This window comes from Parambassis ranga, chromosome 6 (genome assembly GCF_900634625.1).
Source record: "Parambassis ranga chromosome 6, fParRan2.1, whole genome shotgun sequence".
NCBI classification, from domain to species: domain Eukaryota; kingdom Metazoa; phylum Chordata; class Actinopteri; family Ambassidae; genus Parambassis; species Parambassis ranga.
In genome coordinates this window covers 6194692-6211076 of record NC_041027.1, presented here as the reverse complement: position 1 = coordinate 6211076, position 16385 = coordinate 6194692, and the positions used below count along the sequence as shown (strand labels likewise).

The following is a 16385-nucleotide window of genomic DNA, read 5'->3' as shown; positions in this document are numbered from 1 at the left end:
GATGAAGGAGAACAAATACTGGTCACCATTGCAACATAGCATAACATGGTGGAGCCAGTGGTTGGATTGCAACTTAAGAGATCCTGTACAACATGGTGGGTAAATATAGAGGACAATCAGCTCCCTACAGATAGTATATGGAGAGCCCAGTCTGAGCTGACAAAGCCACACTTACCGGTGTACTGGTAGACAGTGCTTCTCTGTCCTTCAGTGTAACCATCCTGTGCCACTGCACTGACTGTTATTGTATACTGGACACCAGCAGTCAGGTTAGTAATGGACCTAAATGTCTCAGACACATTTACAGAGCCATTTGTTTCTCCACCAATCCACTGTACTCTATAGAAAGAGCTGTTTCCCAGTGGTTCAATCCAGCTAACAGACACAGAGGATGTTGTAACGTCAGTGACAGTGAGATGTCTGACTACCTCAGGCTCTGTGGGTGGAAGATAAATTCACAATGGTGAATTAAAGAAAGAATGAAAAGGCACCCCAAACTCCAGACTGTTACAGAGTAGAGGAGAGGACATGTCAGTAAATTGGAAGAATTTAAGTATTTCTGCCTTTCAATTTGTAGGATTATCAAGAGTTGTCACCATTTCAACATGACATCACTATGAAGCCAGTGTTATTTGGTACATTCAGGGCTTCGGCACAAACATGGCCCAGCAACATGAAACATGATCAGCTCCCTACGTATACATGCAGTCCTCATACTGACCTGACAAATCCACACACCATGAACTTGTTTACTTACTGGTGTACTGGTAGACAGTGTTAGTCTGTCCTTCAGTGTAACCATCCTGTGCCACTGCACTGACTGTTATTGTATACTGGACACCAGCAGTCAGGTTAGTAATGGACCTAAATGTCTCAGTCACATTTACAGAGCCTTTTGTTTCTCCACCAATCCACTGTACTCTATAGAAAGAGCTGTTTCCCAGTGGTTCAGTCCAGCTCACAGACACAGAGGATGTTGTAACATCAGTGACAGTGAGATGTCTGACTACTTCAGGTTCTGTCAGAGGAAGAGAAGCTCATGAGAATGAATAAAAAATTGAGAAATGCAGAGGCACCAATGAAAGCTTCTGACTGTCACAACAGAGGAGAGGACATGTCAGTAAATTGGAAGACTGTGTAAGTCTCTTTTCAAGGATGAAGGAGAACAAATACTAGTCACCATTGCAACATAGCATAACATGGTGGATTGCAACTTAAGAGATCCTGTACAACATGGTGGGTAATTATTGAGGACAATCAGATCCCTACAGATAGTATATGGAGAGCTCAGTCTGAGCTGACAAAGCCACACTTACTGGTGTACTGGTAGACAGTGTTTCTCTGTCCTTCAGTGTAACCATCCTGTGCCACTGCACTGACTGTTATTGTATACTGGACACCAGCAGTCAGGTTAGTAACAGACCTAAATGTCTCAGTCACATTTACAGAGCCTTTTGTTTCTCCACCAATCCACTGTACTCTATAGAAAGAGCTGTTTCCCAGTGGTTCAATCCAGCTCGCAGACACAGAGGATGTTGTAACGTCAGTGACAGTAAGATGTCTGACTACCTCAGGCTCTGTGGGTGGAAGATAAATTCACAATGCTGAATTAAAGAAAGAATGAAAAGGCACCCCAAACTCCAGACTGTTACAGAGTAGAGGAGAGGACATGTCAGTGAAATGGAAGAATCTGAGTATTTCTGCCTTTCAATTTGTAGGATTATCAAGAGTTGTCACCATTTCAACATGACATCACTATGAAGCCAGTGTTATTTGGTACATTCAGGGCTTCGGCACAAACATGACCCAGCAACATGAAACATGATCAGCTCCCTACGTATACATGCAGTCCTCATACTGACCTGACAAATCCACACACCATCAACTTGTTTACTTACTGGTGTACTGGTAGACAGTGTTACTCTGTCCTTCAGTGTAACCATCCTGTGCCACTGCACTGACTGTTATTGTATACTGGACACCAGCAGTCAGGTTAGTAATGGACCTAAATGTCTCAGACACATTTACAGAGCCTTTTGTTTCTCCTCCAATCCACTGTACTCTATACAAAGAGCTGTTTCCCAGTGGTTCAGTCCAGCTCACAGACACAGAGGATGTTGTAACATCAGTGACACTGAGATTTCTGACTACCTCAGGCTCTGTGGGTGTAAAAAAACAGATGAGGATACATAGGAAAAAAACTGACCATTTTCAGACTCAAAGAGAAGACAAGTTAGGAAGATCTGTCACACTAAAGGGACCAGTGTGCTAAATTTAGAGTTGCAGATAGCAACCATGAATAAGACAAAAATTACCAGATAAGACCTCAGTCTATGTGAGTAAAAGAGAGCTTGATGAAAAAAATCACAATAATCAAGAAAAATCATGACAGCAACGTGTCATTTACAAGAGGCACATAATAAGAAGACAGTGTACACACTGCAAGTTTTTCTTGTATTCAGTGAAACAGTTGCCTCCTCTCCATTGGTGGACTGATCTTCAGCTACAGCAGTGACACTAAAGTTGTACTTCACTCCAGCAGTTACACCAGGGATGATTACATTTGTGTAATCTACTTTGAGATATTCATTTAGATTTCCACCATTCAACTGAACTATGTAGAATGGAATTTATTTGTCTAGTTCAGCCCAGTCCAAAGACACAGATGATGATGAGAAATTAGCAACACTGAGATTTCTGAGTACTTAAGGCTCTGTCAGTGATCGGGAAATGAATCAATATACAATAAAATACAGTAATAACACAATACAGGAATCCAACACTATCTTTGTGAATCAAGTCAAACTGAAGGATGTGTACTTACGTGTGTAAAGAGACTGTGTGGCACTATTTCCTTCAGTGACACGATCATCTGCCACAGCAGTAACACTGATGTTATACTGGACACCAGCAGTCAGGTTAGTAATGGACCTAAATGTCTCAGACACATTTACCAAGCCTTTTGTTTCTCCACCAATCCACTGTACTCTATAGAAAGAGCTGTTTCCCAGTGGTTCAGTCCAGCTCACAGACACAGAGGATGTTGTAACATTAGTGACACTGAGATTTCTGACTATCTCAGGCTCTGTGGGTGGGAGAGAAGCTCATGAGGATGAATAAAAAAGTGAGAAATGCAGAGGCACCAAAGAAAGCTTCTGACTGTGACAACAAAGTAGAGGACATGTCAGTAAATTGGAAGAATTTGAGTATTTCTGCCTTTCAATTTGTAGGATTATCAAGAGTTGTCACCATTTCAACATGACATCACTATGAAGCCAGTGTTATTTGGTACATTCAGGGCTTTGGTACAAACATGGCCCAGCAACATGAAACATGATCAGCTCCCTACGTATACATGCAGTCCTCATACTGACCTGACAAAGCCACACACCATGAACTTGTTTACTTACTGGTGTACTGGTAGACAGTGTTAGTCTGTCCTTCAGTGTAACCATCCTGTGCCACTGCACTGACTGTTATTGTATACTGGACACCAGCAGTCAGGTTAGTAATGGACCTAATTGACTCAGACACATTTACAGAGTCTGTTATTTCTCCACCAATCCACTGTACTCTATAGAAAGAGCTGTTTCCCAGTGGTTCAGTCCAGCTCACAGAAACAGAGGATGTTGTAACATCAGTGACAGTGAGATTTCTGACTACCTCAGGCTCTGTGGGTGTAACAAAAACAGATGAGGACGAATAGGAAAAAAATGACCACATCAGACTCGAAGACAGGACAAGTTAGTAAGATCTGTCACACTAAAGGGACCAGTGTGCTAAATTTAGAGTTGCAGATAGCAACCATAAATAAGACAAAAATTACCACATAAGACCTCAGTTTATGTGAGGAAAACAGAGCGTGATCAAAAAAAATCACGCTAATTAAGAAAAATCATGACAGCAGGAATCCAACACTGTCTTTGTGAATCAAGTCAAACTGAAGGATGTGTACTTACGTGTGTAAAGAGACTTTGTGGCACTATTTCCTTGAGTGACACGATCATCTGCCACAGCAGTAACACTGATGTTATACTGGACACCAGCAGTCAGGTTAGTAATGTTTATCATCGGATCTGTTGTATTCATGCTTCCATCTGTCCACTGTACTCTATAGAAAGAGCTGTTTCCCTGTGGTTTGAGCCAGGTCAGATATAATGATGATGTTGTAATCTCACTGGCTGTGATATTTGTGACTATTTCAGGTTCTGTGAATTAGAGAGAAAGTAAAATTTAATAATTTATATACATCACTCGTCATGGTCCTTTAAGCATTGCTGGAAATGTGCTTCACCAACATAAACAGACGTACTCGTTGTGATCTCTTTGCAGCAGTTGAAACAACCAAAGAAGATTTGATAGACAGCTCCAGGAGTCAGGCCAGTTACATTTGTTTCAAAGGAGTTATTTCCAATGAATAAGGTGCAGTTTTGATCAGATTCAATACTGACAGTTGTTATTTTTGTATTTTGTGTACAATTTTCTAAAAGATGAACAAGAAAAACAAAACCAATTAGAAATGCGTATACATATAGGTTTAGACATCATGTATTGACAAAACAAAAAACTAAGAATGTGCCGAGAGAAACTGAACAATCAATACTTACGGACACATGTTGCTTGGGTGCTCTGCAGGGATAAAGAGAAGAGGGAAAAAAGAAAATCATTTTACACCAGCAGAGGTCAGCATTAAGTTTTACCTGAATCAAAGCATCAGCTACACAGCAAAGCATACTGAACTAACTGAGGAAATTAAAAGCTGAATAGGTGTTTTCACAGTTTTATTAGTCACAGGGCAACACTTGCTGTGAAGTTTAACAAACTGGACTTTGACCTGATATGTCAAATTAAGTAGATTACAAAAGCAACATTAAATTGAAATATAAATAAATTCTTACATTTAGAAAAGATATAGACACTTCCTTTTTAAAGGTTAAAGTTTTTAAGGTTAAAGAGCAGAAAAAGTGACTGTACAGAACGGATGAACACACCATGCTTGCGTGCCAGTTAGCACAAACAAGGAAGTACCTAACCTGGCCACCTGTGATCCTTCTTTCATGTGGGATTACATCTGGATATATCATGTTTCTTAAAGTTTCAAAATAACAAACAAATTCTGGTTACGGCAAACCCACGTATGAATGCAAGCTGGCGGCCTCACGTATATCCTGGTTTCACAGCCAAGCACACAGATTTTGTGTCTTACATTACTTATTAGCCAAAATTTAAACAGCCTTCAGTCTTTTGTTGTCTTTCAGAGTGTTTGCCTGTCAGCTAAACATTAAACATATGGCATCATCACTCCAGCCTGCAGCAATCATGCCTAACACGCAAGAGGAGAAAATCATTAACTTCTAAAAATCCACACGGAACTAATAATAATGTCCTGCTTTTATTGGAAATGACTGAAAGCTGTGCTGCTGAATTCGATTCTTTTTTATAAGTTAATAAATAAAAAATAAGTACCCTATGATACAGATCAGTGTCCTCCCCCTAACTTTTCCTTTTCTGTTCAAAGCAGTGACCCTTCCCTTCCCTTCCTGCAATCCCCTGCGACACTTCTTTCTTTCTGAGGTTTCACAGAATGCTGCCTGAGGAGTTTATAGTGTTCAGTACTCTCTGAGGATTGCTTGATATTCACAAATATTTATACGTATAAATATGTATTGTTTACTCTCGACCTAAGCATTACCAACCAACCTTTAGCTTGAACTGTCAGGTAGTATTAAAAAAACGTTGGGTGTTTTTTTTTACACTTTAACAGGATGGAACAGCTTGTAGGAGGACGTGTTGCTGACCATACTTCTGCTGTTTCTGTGGGGTGTCTGACCAAATTAACACCCTGTGAGCATATCTGTAAATGAGTGTTTGAGAATTTCTGACTTACTTTCCATCATAGAGCGTTTTAAGATAAAAAAGCACATGTGACATTGGAAGCAATGCTGACAGTGTGCCCATCCTCACCAGGAAAATGTCAAATGTGGACGATATTTCTGTCCTTAAAGCACATCTGCATGTTAATGGGGTCAATGACTGGTCCCAATGGTGGACAATAATGGTGACCGTGGAAGATAACTGTTATTATGTTTTATGTGTTTCAAAATCTTTACCTAACCACTTAATGTGTGTTTTTTATTGCCTAACCTTAACCTGTAGTTTTTAAAGCTAAACATGAATTCACTGCAGGTGAAAACACAATAATCTGTAGTGTCTAGGGGCTAAAACCACAGACTCTTAGAAGAAGGTCCAAGAGCCTGTACCCCAACCATCTTCAACCCATACCTACCCCCTAAAATGGACTTCTGTGGGTGCCCATGATTGGCTGATGTTGGGCAGTGCAATGTCCTATTAGTATAAACGTAACAATGTGTTATATCTTTCGGTAATATTGTGAGGATGTGTTGCTTAAGGACTGGACCCTTAAAAGTATGTTTAGCTAAAAAGCCATGCTAACTCTGACCCTATAGCACGGAAGTTGCCATGATAAGAACAACAACACCTCAGTTCATGTATAAAGAACATTGACAACTGCCAATCATTTGTTTTTTGAATGTATTTAATGACTCCACAGTAAATTATCAGCATTTTTAGCTTTTCAAACTGTAATACATTTGCAATAGTTCTAATGTTATTAGCTTAGAAATATTTGGAGAGATGACTCCAAGTATATACTAGATGATTTAAAAAAATAATGTCTTAGCCGGAAATAAAGCAGCCATCTTTTGAGCTGCAACTTTCTGACCCTATAAATAACTGTGCGCTGTGTTATCAGGGCTGTGGAAATTATTACTGTATAATGTTTACACATTATGACGCCATGACATGCATTATGATATCCACGTCTGCTGGTTTTTGACTCACTAAGTTGCCTGTATTTATTCATATTTTAAATGTAACCACTGGGAGTCACCAAAGTTAAACATTTTCAGATTTGAACAAATCTAATATACAGTAATTTGTATTCCCTACTTCACAGAGACCTTCATCAACCCTGTAGCACTAGTGTTATTTGAAGTCAAAGTTATGGTCCTGTCGAGAACGTTATATGCTGCATCTAACTGCAGCTTTGTCTGTTAATATTATTTTTATGTTTTAGCTGTTCATGCAAACTGAAAGAGCCTTAAATTGCTCTGATGTTTTACAGCTTTTAGGGTTTTCCTGTCTCTATTTTTAAAGTCATTTTCTTGTGTTAGTGTTTCAGTAAATTAACACAAAATAAACACTGCTTTCCGTCTGAACAGAATACACTCCCTGCTTCACACGGTAAAAGTTCACATAGCAGCGTGAAAAAGCTGCATCTTAACACCATGACGATCTCAATGTTTTCATACAAATATTCATGTTAAAGTGACCTCTGGGGATGTGACTTCTGTAAGCTTTGACTCCCACAACATTTATTTCCCTTGGCCCTCTTCCTAAGAATCACTTATTTTCCCCCTGACTAAATAAACAAAACAACGTCTCAAGTCATTATGCCTTGGCACTGACTCAGAGAGCAGAAATAACCAAAGCTCAAAGTCCCTATTGGGAAATGACTGCCCCAGAAATACTGAAGCTTAAATAATGGGCCTCCATTTTTCCTATGAATCCAGTCCCAGGCCTAAGTTGGACATTATGGAATCACAATGGTGATTCCTTTGGTTCTTTTATACTTTGTTAGGATAAATAAGCAGCTTTTTATTCGACTGTTATGTCTTCAACATGAGGGAACGCAGCCAATGACCCCTTTGCCCTGTATACTATCTGTACCCTTTGACTGGGCCTGTCTGCAGAACGAGGAGGAGGAGGAGGAAATGGCTGTACTGACCACTATATACACATTACATCACCCCTAAAAGCTGCCTGCCACTTTCTGATTCCTTCTGATTCCTCCCCACTCTGATAACACCACAGTTCCTTCCTGCATAATAACTCTCATACCTTAAAGAACAATCAAGAAATCACCTCAAAAGCCTGTTTGTTCAGGGATCGGCTATGTAACATTAGGTCCTAATAATCTGATAAGGTGGAACAAAAACATGAAGGAGAAAAGAAACTGCACAATACTTTGAATTGCCTCCTTGAATTACGCAAAGTCATAAAAAATAGCGGAGGTTTTGTTGGTGACCTTGTTGACTTGCTGAGTGGGGAAAGTGGATTCCTCTCCAGCTGTAAATTCTGCAAAATCATGTCATCTAATCAAACCAAAAAAAAAGAGTGTGTGAGTTGATGATTAACACACAGACACACACTCTTCTAAGTAAAGCAGAAAAAAATCCCTGGTGGATTTGTCTTTTCCTTAACCTTTTCTTAGAATAGTTTTCTGCAAGCCAGTGAACTGTTTATTTTTTTATGGGCTGTGATGAAGTACCAGTATGAGTGAGTGAGTGTTGATTAGTGCTACAGATAATTGGCAGCCTTGGTTATGTTACCAAACTGACTGTTTGGCAGGCGTGCAGTAAAAAGAGAAAACAGTGCACATCTACAGTGTAGAAAGAAGCACAGTGAGAGATAGAAGGATTAAAAGCAGAAAAACTAAATGTGTATCAGTGCTGCTGATTCTGCATAATATATTGATATATATTTATATATCAAAGATGCATGTTACTACTTTAGGTCTCATCATCCTTGAGTCCACAAGAGCATATTTAAAGAAGGTTTGTAGCGTGGATACGTGGACATGTGGCTCTTGAAGGAATTTGGTGGCACAAGATTAGTAGTATTATTATATATGTATAACATATATTTAATTAACCATGTTCAATAGTAAGTTAAGTGTTCAAATATTTCATAAAATATTGTTTTCTCTACCCACCTGAAAATACTGTGTGTATCTTTATGTGTTTACAAAAAAGATGGAAGCTTATTCCTCCCTGCTAATTTCCATTTTTTTAAATACTGATTTTTTTCTTCTTTTACACAAACATCACAGAGCGTGATGATATTTATCAAAGTCTCCATTCTTCTCCTTTCTCTATCAAAGTGGCAGATTGTTTTCTATTTAGAGTTCATTGCCTCAGTCTTTTCTCATGAGTGACCTACTCATTGTTTCTGTTCTAACATAACTTCCTGGCACTTCCTGTGCCCAACCCAAGACCCCCGATAACACGTTTGGACCACATTAAGGACGTTTGTGCATCAGGCCGTACTTCATAGCTCCAGCTCATTAAGGTCAAACATAGGACATCGAGAAGCATGACAAAGACTAATAAATCAACACCTTAGCTTCTCACTTAAAGCCATTTTAAAATCACTTTACACACTGTCAATCGGCAGCCTTACCTTCATGCATTTCCACTACAAAGAATTATCTTCAGCCATCCTGGTCTGGGGGTATCCTTCACTTCAAACCACTTTGATTTGATTTGATTTAGTGATATTAAACACTGAAGCTCAGACTATAACATTCTATTTCACCAAACATTACAAAACACAATAAATGAAGGCCCATACACGATTACTGAGAAGTTGCTCCCATAGTCTGTACTGGACCAGTGCTGTCAGCAGTATACTTGGCAGGTGATTGGACGAACCATCTGTCAGTCACCGCCTAACCTTCAAACAATCAGATTACTCAATCAATCACCAAGGTAACGTTACTTTAGGAGTAAAATATTATCGTATAAAGCCCCTCCTTTAACATCAAATAATAAAATAACTCCTCAGTTTCATCACCATGGCCTGTCTGTACACACAAACACACCCAGTCTCAATTGGTCCAAAACATCTGTGGTTCATACACAAGTACATATAAGTTAGCATGTAAGCAGCTGCAGACCTTTAATAATACTGCCATGTGGGACAGTGACACAAACTAAATAGTTAAATTATGATCAAAATAATATTTTCATCCTGATTTGTGCCACTTCTGTGGTCTTCTATTATTTTGCATTTGATTTAGCGTTTGAGCACAAGAACACAAATGGGTCAATACCACAGGAGATATTCAGTGAAAGCCTCCTTATGTGGAGTACTATAGGAACATGAATCACACAACAATGTCGATAGCGGTGTCTACATATATCCACACTGCCTTCAAAAAAATTCCCTTTACCAGATAGGTCAGCTATGAGTGTGTGTTATTCTCAGGTATCAGCATCCCACTCCACAGCTCTGCCGCTGCTATCAGCCACATCAGAGGCTATGGAAATGAGTGACGTAGTATTTACTGTCCTGCACTGTACCGTGCTCCATGCAGAGCTCAGCTGCTGGCTGCAGATACACATCTGAGTACAACGCATTTACTTTTAGAGCTTCCTTCTAATGCTGCTGGCCTGAAACAGGAAGAACTAACGCGTGAATGCATAACATACCTACACCCATGGATTCTGGACAGGCCATTATGCTGATCATAGAAGTGTGATCAGTGTGAAGTTTGAAATGTGTGAATGTGCAGCGTGGGGTGTGATGTGTGATCGAGAAGAGAAAGCATACTCGACGTTTAGTGTTATTAGAAAATGGTTTCTCTCTGCTGTTTTTAACAGTGTAATTACTGCCTTTAAATACTGAAAGGAGCTATGACTGTGAATGACTATTTAAAACTGGACTGAAGCCTTTTTGATTCTCAAGCAAAAGTTTAAATTGCAACAGAAGCATTTTATTATTCACATGCGGAAATGGAAATTACTGCAATAATACACTAACCTTGTTGACAGGAGCAGATATAGGCTCTGTCTGCAAGTGTCAATACCACTTGTGATGGCACTTACAAAAACACTATCGTCGAACAGTTGAAAAGTTGACAAGTGACAGCCCTTTACCAAACATTACTAAGTCTGATTAACCTGCTAGATGTACAAATAAATGTAAAAATAAATGTACATGATGCCAACATAATATTTATATGACATCATTAATTAAACAATTAAACTAAAATTTGGCTTCATACTAGATTATCACTGTCACCAGACTGTCACTCAAATCTATCTATCTATCTATCTATCTATCTATCTATCTATCTATCTATCTATCTATCTATCTATCTATCTATCTATCTATCTGTGTGTGTGTGTTACATTTTGCCAGGGACCCTAAACCCCCATGATGATGATTTCATTGCACCTGAGTCATGATTTGAGAATATTTATTTCCTGATTTCTGGAATTTCTGAACAGCCCTGTTAAACCACCACAGCTCTGAATAATGGACATTTTCACAGAAAAGGGATTAAGAAATCCAATCCACATCTCCATCTGTTAAGACAATGTGACAGAATAATAGAAAAAAAACAAGAGGAAACTAATAATTGTTTTTGTCCTCTCTCTCTCTCTTGCAGCAGTGGCTGTCCATAACTCGTTCACAGGACACTGATAAAAAGATAGCTATCTGCTGACAATAAGGCCTTTCAGGCTGGGACATGAGTCTGTGTCTCATTTACATGAACTGGGGAACTGTGAGTCTTTGTAATTCATCTAGTACATGCCGACCTTCCAGTCAACAGGCAGCACGTTTTTGTCCATGTTAATTTGAAACCGGTCAGTCTTGATGCAGCTGAGTGTGGGTGGGGGTTGGGGGGGGGGGGGGGGGGGTGCAGCATTCCACAAAGGAGGACTTGAATTGTGCTTCTGCACCAATAACACTAGAAGGCTTGTGTGATTAAATAAGAACAACGCATTTTTAGTAATGAGAAATCAGACGTCATCAAGTCTTCACACGTCATGTGCATTGTGCAAGATGTCCAAGACATCAGACCAACAGACAGACAGTGCTCCTCACACACAGTTCTTTTAAGTGTTAACGTCACAGTTCCCTGTTCCAAGATGCTTCCCACTGATAGAAATGTCCCTGCTCTCTCAATTCTATAAGTTATAAGGAGCCCAAGAACGAGAGAGAGAGGAGGTGACGCAGTGGGCAGGAACAGAGAAACGCTCCATACAATGATAAACTCATGCAAAGTGTGGCACTGTTCCTGGATCATTAATGGGTGAAGCTGTGACTTTGCACGCAGTTTTGACCTTACTTGTTGCTAATTTCCAGTGTTTAGGAGAAGACCAGATAAATACAAAGAAAACATGAATAGAAAGGGTTACTTAGAGTTGTGTGTTTTAGGCTGGGGGAGCAGCAGAAACAAAGGACTGATTACCCAGGTCAGAATGGCACAGCCTGGTATGTCATAACATGTTAGTGCACCACTTCTGTTATATATTGATTTAATAAGAAACAGGTAAATATTAGACTGTAATGGTCTCAAACTGATTGAGCTTTTGTCTCCGAGTCTTTTTTCCTCATTGTCGATTACTTCTGCAGTCTTTCCACTAAAAATCTAATTTTATTTTTATCAGGAGCATCAGAAACTTTTTTCCAAATCTTTTTGCGGCTCCACCGTACTACTCAGCTGCAAAATAAAAAGAGATTTACATGTGTGCTTAATTATCATTGTGTGGGCTCCATTGGCAAGGGCTTGTAACTGGACAGCTTGCAACTTTATCAAAGCTTAAAACAATAATAGACAATATCAATAATATTTGCATTGTCTTAGTTTCACAAAAGAAATCTCACTAATGACAATTTTGTGATTCTGTGAAAATCGGATTTTGTGAAAGTCTGCCTCAGCATGATCGTAGTGGCTCGTTATCATTCTTATCATCGTCTTCATCACACAAAAGGTCAACATGTCTTTGACCTCTTTTGACTGGGGACTGCATGATGACATCGGACACCTCAGAATATACTTTATACTTGTGTACGTTATTACTGTCAGAGGATTGTGGTTTCCGAAGGTGGAAATACTGCAGTTACATGTATGGAAAATGCCAGTACGCACAAACAAATTTACTTCAGGGAAGCAAAATATTTCCCCTTTTTCTACTTTACCATCCATTGTGCTTTTAGACAGAATATTTCCATGTAACATCTACTCAACGTCCAAATATAGTAATACTGTTGAGAACATTGTCACGTTATGATCAGATCCAGTCCAACTATCAGTGGACTCGGATTGAAGACTAACGGACATGACGCAGAACAGAGACAGATCAGAGGGAACTATTGGTCAAAGAAAAAAGAAGAACAAATAACGATATGAACCTTTGTGTTCTCCATACACCTTTCGCATCCAGCTGGTCTGTATTGTGTGTGGGTACTTTAACTCCTAAAGCAAAGAGCATCATCATCATCATCATCAAAAGATAAGACGTTCAAAAAGCTGCATTTTTCCAACAAGAATCTTTTTTTCTGCAGAAAATACCCCAAAACAGCACTACATTCTCTTACTTAGCAAGTGTGTAGATCTGTAAAATTCTCTTTAATACTGAATCTTTGAGCATGTCTTTTATTTTTTACAGCATTTGAGTTCATGTTTGCATGATTACTGTGGCCTCTGCTGTGTGCTCTTTATAGAGGCTGACTAAACGAACAGGCCCTTGCACCCAAGTCTCCACCAAACACCCGTTAACTGTGAAGCTACAGGTGCTGTCCACAGAATTATGCCATGTCACCCACAGATTTTCCAAAGAGCAGGTGCCTGAGTCCACCTAACTCCCAGTTAATCCAAATATAAGCAAAGCAGCGGAGCATGAGCAGAGATGAGGTGGGAGGACAGCTAAGCCATTAGACTACTCAGGATCTGAGACACACTCAAAGTGGTCATGCCCTGTATTATGCAAAACTTGAACCCTTGTGATTTAAATGGCGTTACATAAAGGTTTAGCCTATGTACAGTGGTCATGAATGCTGAGATAAAAGCAAAGTTATCACTCCATACACATAGAGAAAGATTTTCAGGTCTACAAAATTAATATAAATATATAATAAAACACAAAATAAACTAACTTAATGTATGTTTGCCTGATTTTTTCACTCCTTGAATATGTGTGCTGATGAATTATTTTGGTTTACATCATAAAAGTGTAGTGTAATAGCTCTCATTAACAAAGATATACTTCCAGGTTACCGTGGTGTTATTCAAACAACTTCCACAGTACAGCCTGATAGAGCTGCTTTCTGTGGTATCAGCACTTTAAAACATTAACCACTTCCTCACAGTTTTAACTACTTTTAAAACAGCCTAAAACGCTTCACTTCTTGTAAAGGTGTGGCAAATATTGCAGTTAAAAAAATGTGGTGTCAAAGTCACACATTTTACACATACAAGCTATATACAACCAAACTTCCACACATAGAGGCCTGGTGTTACAAACTCATCACATCACTTGCATGAGTTAAAACAGAAAGGATGAACAGGTTGTTCTCTAATTGTACAATGTGTTGCAAAAGACAGCATCAGATTAACATCCATAAGGGCTTACATGTTATTAAAGAGCTGTCCAACTTTAACACAAACTGAGTGCATTAGTCACCGTGTGAGTCCCTAGATTCTTCAACACTGAGCTGTACCTCATTCCATTCTTGACCCCTTTGCGTTGGCCTCTCTCTAACCAGATAGACCAGTTGGGTGAGGACAGGTGGGTCTGTGGCTGCTGCTGGATGCCACAATTACGTAAACTTTGCCCAGAGGGGATATTTCTTACTTTACAGATCAAGTCAATGCTGTAATCCTGGATACACAATGAACAGAACCCAAATAAAAGGGGTTCAGCTGTCTCACGTGGGTGCACTCTGAGAATTCTTATGACCACGCACATGTCAAACTTTGTTACTTTATATTCTCTCACCATCTAATAAAAGTGTCACGACTGTTAAAGGTCACAGTTTAAATTATTTGCTGACATGAATTTCACTGCAATTAAATCTCTCAAAGCGCCATTGTTCATCTTATCATGCCTGTTTTCTGCGCTGCACCAAATTCAGAGTGCACTGATGTGTGCTACCTGCGCGACAGGTGCAGTCAACCTGCTCATAAAAAACACTAAAGAGAGTAACACACCATAAAGTTTACTTCTGTGCAAAGAGGTGAACAACATGTAAGAAGAAGTTTTCTAACCTTGAGCTGAGCGCAGAAGACCACCAGAGTCCACAGAGCGCCGCTGAAGTGCAGCCACGGCTTCATGATGCCGCTCGCTCGGAGAAAAGATTCAGCTGTCCTGGTCTTCTACCCTGTCAGTGCTCTCATGTCTTCTTGTCGCTTGAAAAAAAAAAGTATTTCTCACTTCTAATGAACTCTGTCAAACCGTCACCACATCAGCTCAATTAAAAGTGAGAAGGCGAAACTTTTTTCCTCTCTTTGCTGGTAACGGGGAGGAGGAAGAGGAGGAGGAGGAGGAGGAGCGCGCGTCACTCGGGTTAACTTTGGAGATGTGTGCCACTCCTCTGGTCATCAGCTCTCCACCGAGGTGACACAGCCTCCAACCGGCCAGGGCTGCCTTCCTCCCTGATCCTCCACGGGTCATCCCACATTCTTGCCACGCAGAGTGAAGGAATGTGTTTATTAACCCCACACAAAGGCCGCTGCCAAAGTAAATGTTTCCCAGAATAGATGACGGAGTTTCTGTCATTGAACGTCTTTTAATAATAATGCGAATAATTTGAAGAAAGTCCTTCACTGTGTTGAGAAGTTAAGTCATGCCCTTTGACCGAGTGTGAATAGAAATAAGTTCATTTTAGAGTCCCAAAAGAACATTTGAACCACTTTTGATTCGAATAGAACAAGAAATAGGACCTGGATCCAGCTCTGGCTGCAATTAAAAAACTACAACTTGTACTTTTTTTCATCCATGGGCAAAAAGAGTCTTACGATATTTTATGACAAGCTTCTCCATTTTCATAGTGGTGACATGTCCCACTCCAACAGTAAGATTATCACACTCCTGCTGTCACTATGGAATCAATAATGTAAGAAGAACCACAACACTTCTATACTGTAATGAACAGCTGATCAGATCATTTGTCCCAAACTGAAACAGAATTTTGTCCATTCAGCAGATTTATATCATTCCAGTCTGCATCTGCCTGACCTGTCCAACCTGTTTTCAACAGTTGCATGATTTACTGATTTTGTGTTGAAGGATTTGTGTATTTTTGACAATTCAAATAAGAGACTGAGAATTTGCAATGACGATGTACCGCATTTTATTTGAGACCTCTGCTTTGTATACACAACAAACCAAAATACAAAGTAAACAACAAGCGAGTATGAAACTGATGCCTGTAGTTCTGCTGAAACGCTCTCATTAAAAAGGAAGTTTTGTGCTCGTTGTTGTTACATTTCTGCACTTCTGCTCATAAAATGAGGAATAAAAAGGTGCAAAAAAGTGTAGGAAGTTGCTCTAGAAGGGATCACTGCTTCTTTTTCAGTGCTTTTGTGTAGACCAGTTTTTGTTCTTTCGTTCTTCGTCTGCTCATGAACATTGGAATGTCTCCCATTGACAGACAGCTCCACAGTAAAGAAATCTAACCAGCAAACCAACTTGCAAGCTGTGCATTCTCTTGCTGCAGGGTCCAAGCCTCCAGCCCTTAGCTAGGGTCCATGCTAAGCTAACTAAACAAAGCATAGCTATTCAGTCATCCCA

At 39.6% G+C, this 16385-nt stretch overlaps 1 protein-coding gene across 4 annotated transcripts in view; it reads right to left on the bottom strand.

The window, feature by feature from the left end:
* The window catches only part of LOC114437149 (receptor-type tyrosine-protein phosphatase beta), a 38578-nt gene extending 23384 nt beyond the window's left edge, over positions 1 to 15194 (bottom strand). For all 4 annotated transcript variants that reach the window (XM_028407625.1, XM_028407626.1, XM_028407629.1 and 1 more), the window contains exons 1-9: positions 14861 to 15194; positions 4608 to 4629; positions 4313 to 4483; positions 3960 to 4208; positions 3411 to 3671; positions 2825 to 3085; positions 1899 to 2159; positions 1317 to 1577; positions 758 to 1018 (exon numbers count right to left, since the gene is read on the bottom strand). In XM_028407625.1, the coding sequence (XP_028263426.1) occupies positions 758 to 1018; positions 1317 to 1577; positions 1899 to 2159; positions 2825 to 3085; positions 3411 to 3671; positions 3960 to 4208; positions 4313 to 4483; positions 4608 to 4629; positions 14861 to 14926 (1813 nt within the window). In that variant the 5' untranslated portion in view covers positions 14927 to 15194. The remainder of the gene's footprint in view (positions 1 to 757; positions 1019 to 1316; positions 1578 to 1898; positions 2160 to 2824; positions 3086 to 3410; positions 3672 to 3959; positions 4209 to 4312; positions 4484 to 4607; positions 4630 to 14860) is intronic.
* Between the last annotated feature and the right edge of the window lie 1191 nt (positions 15195 to 16385).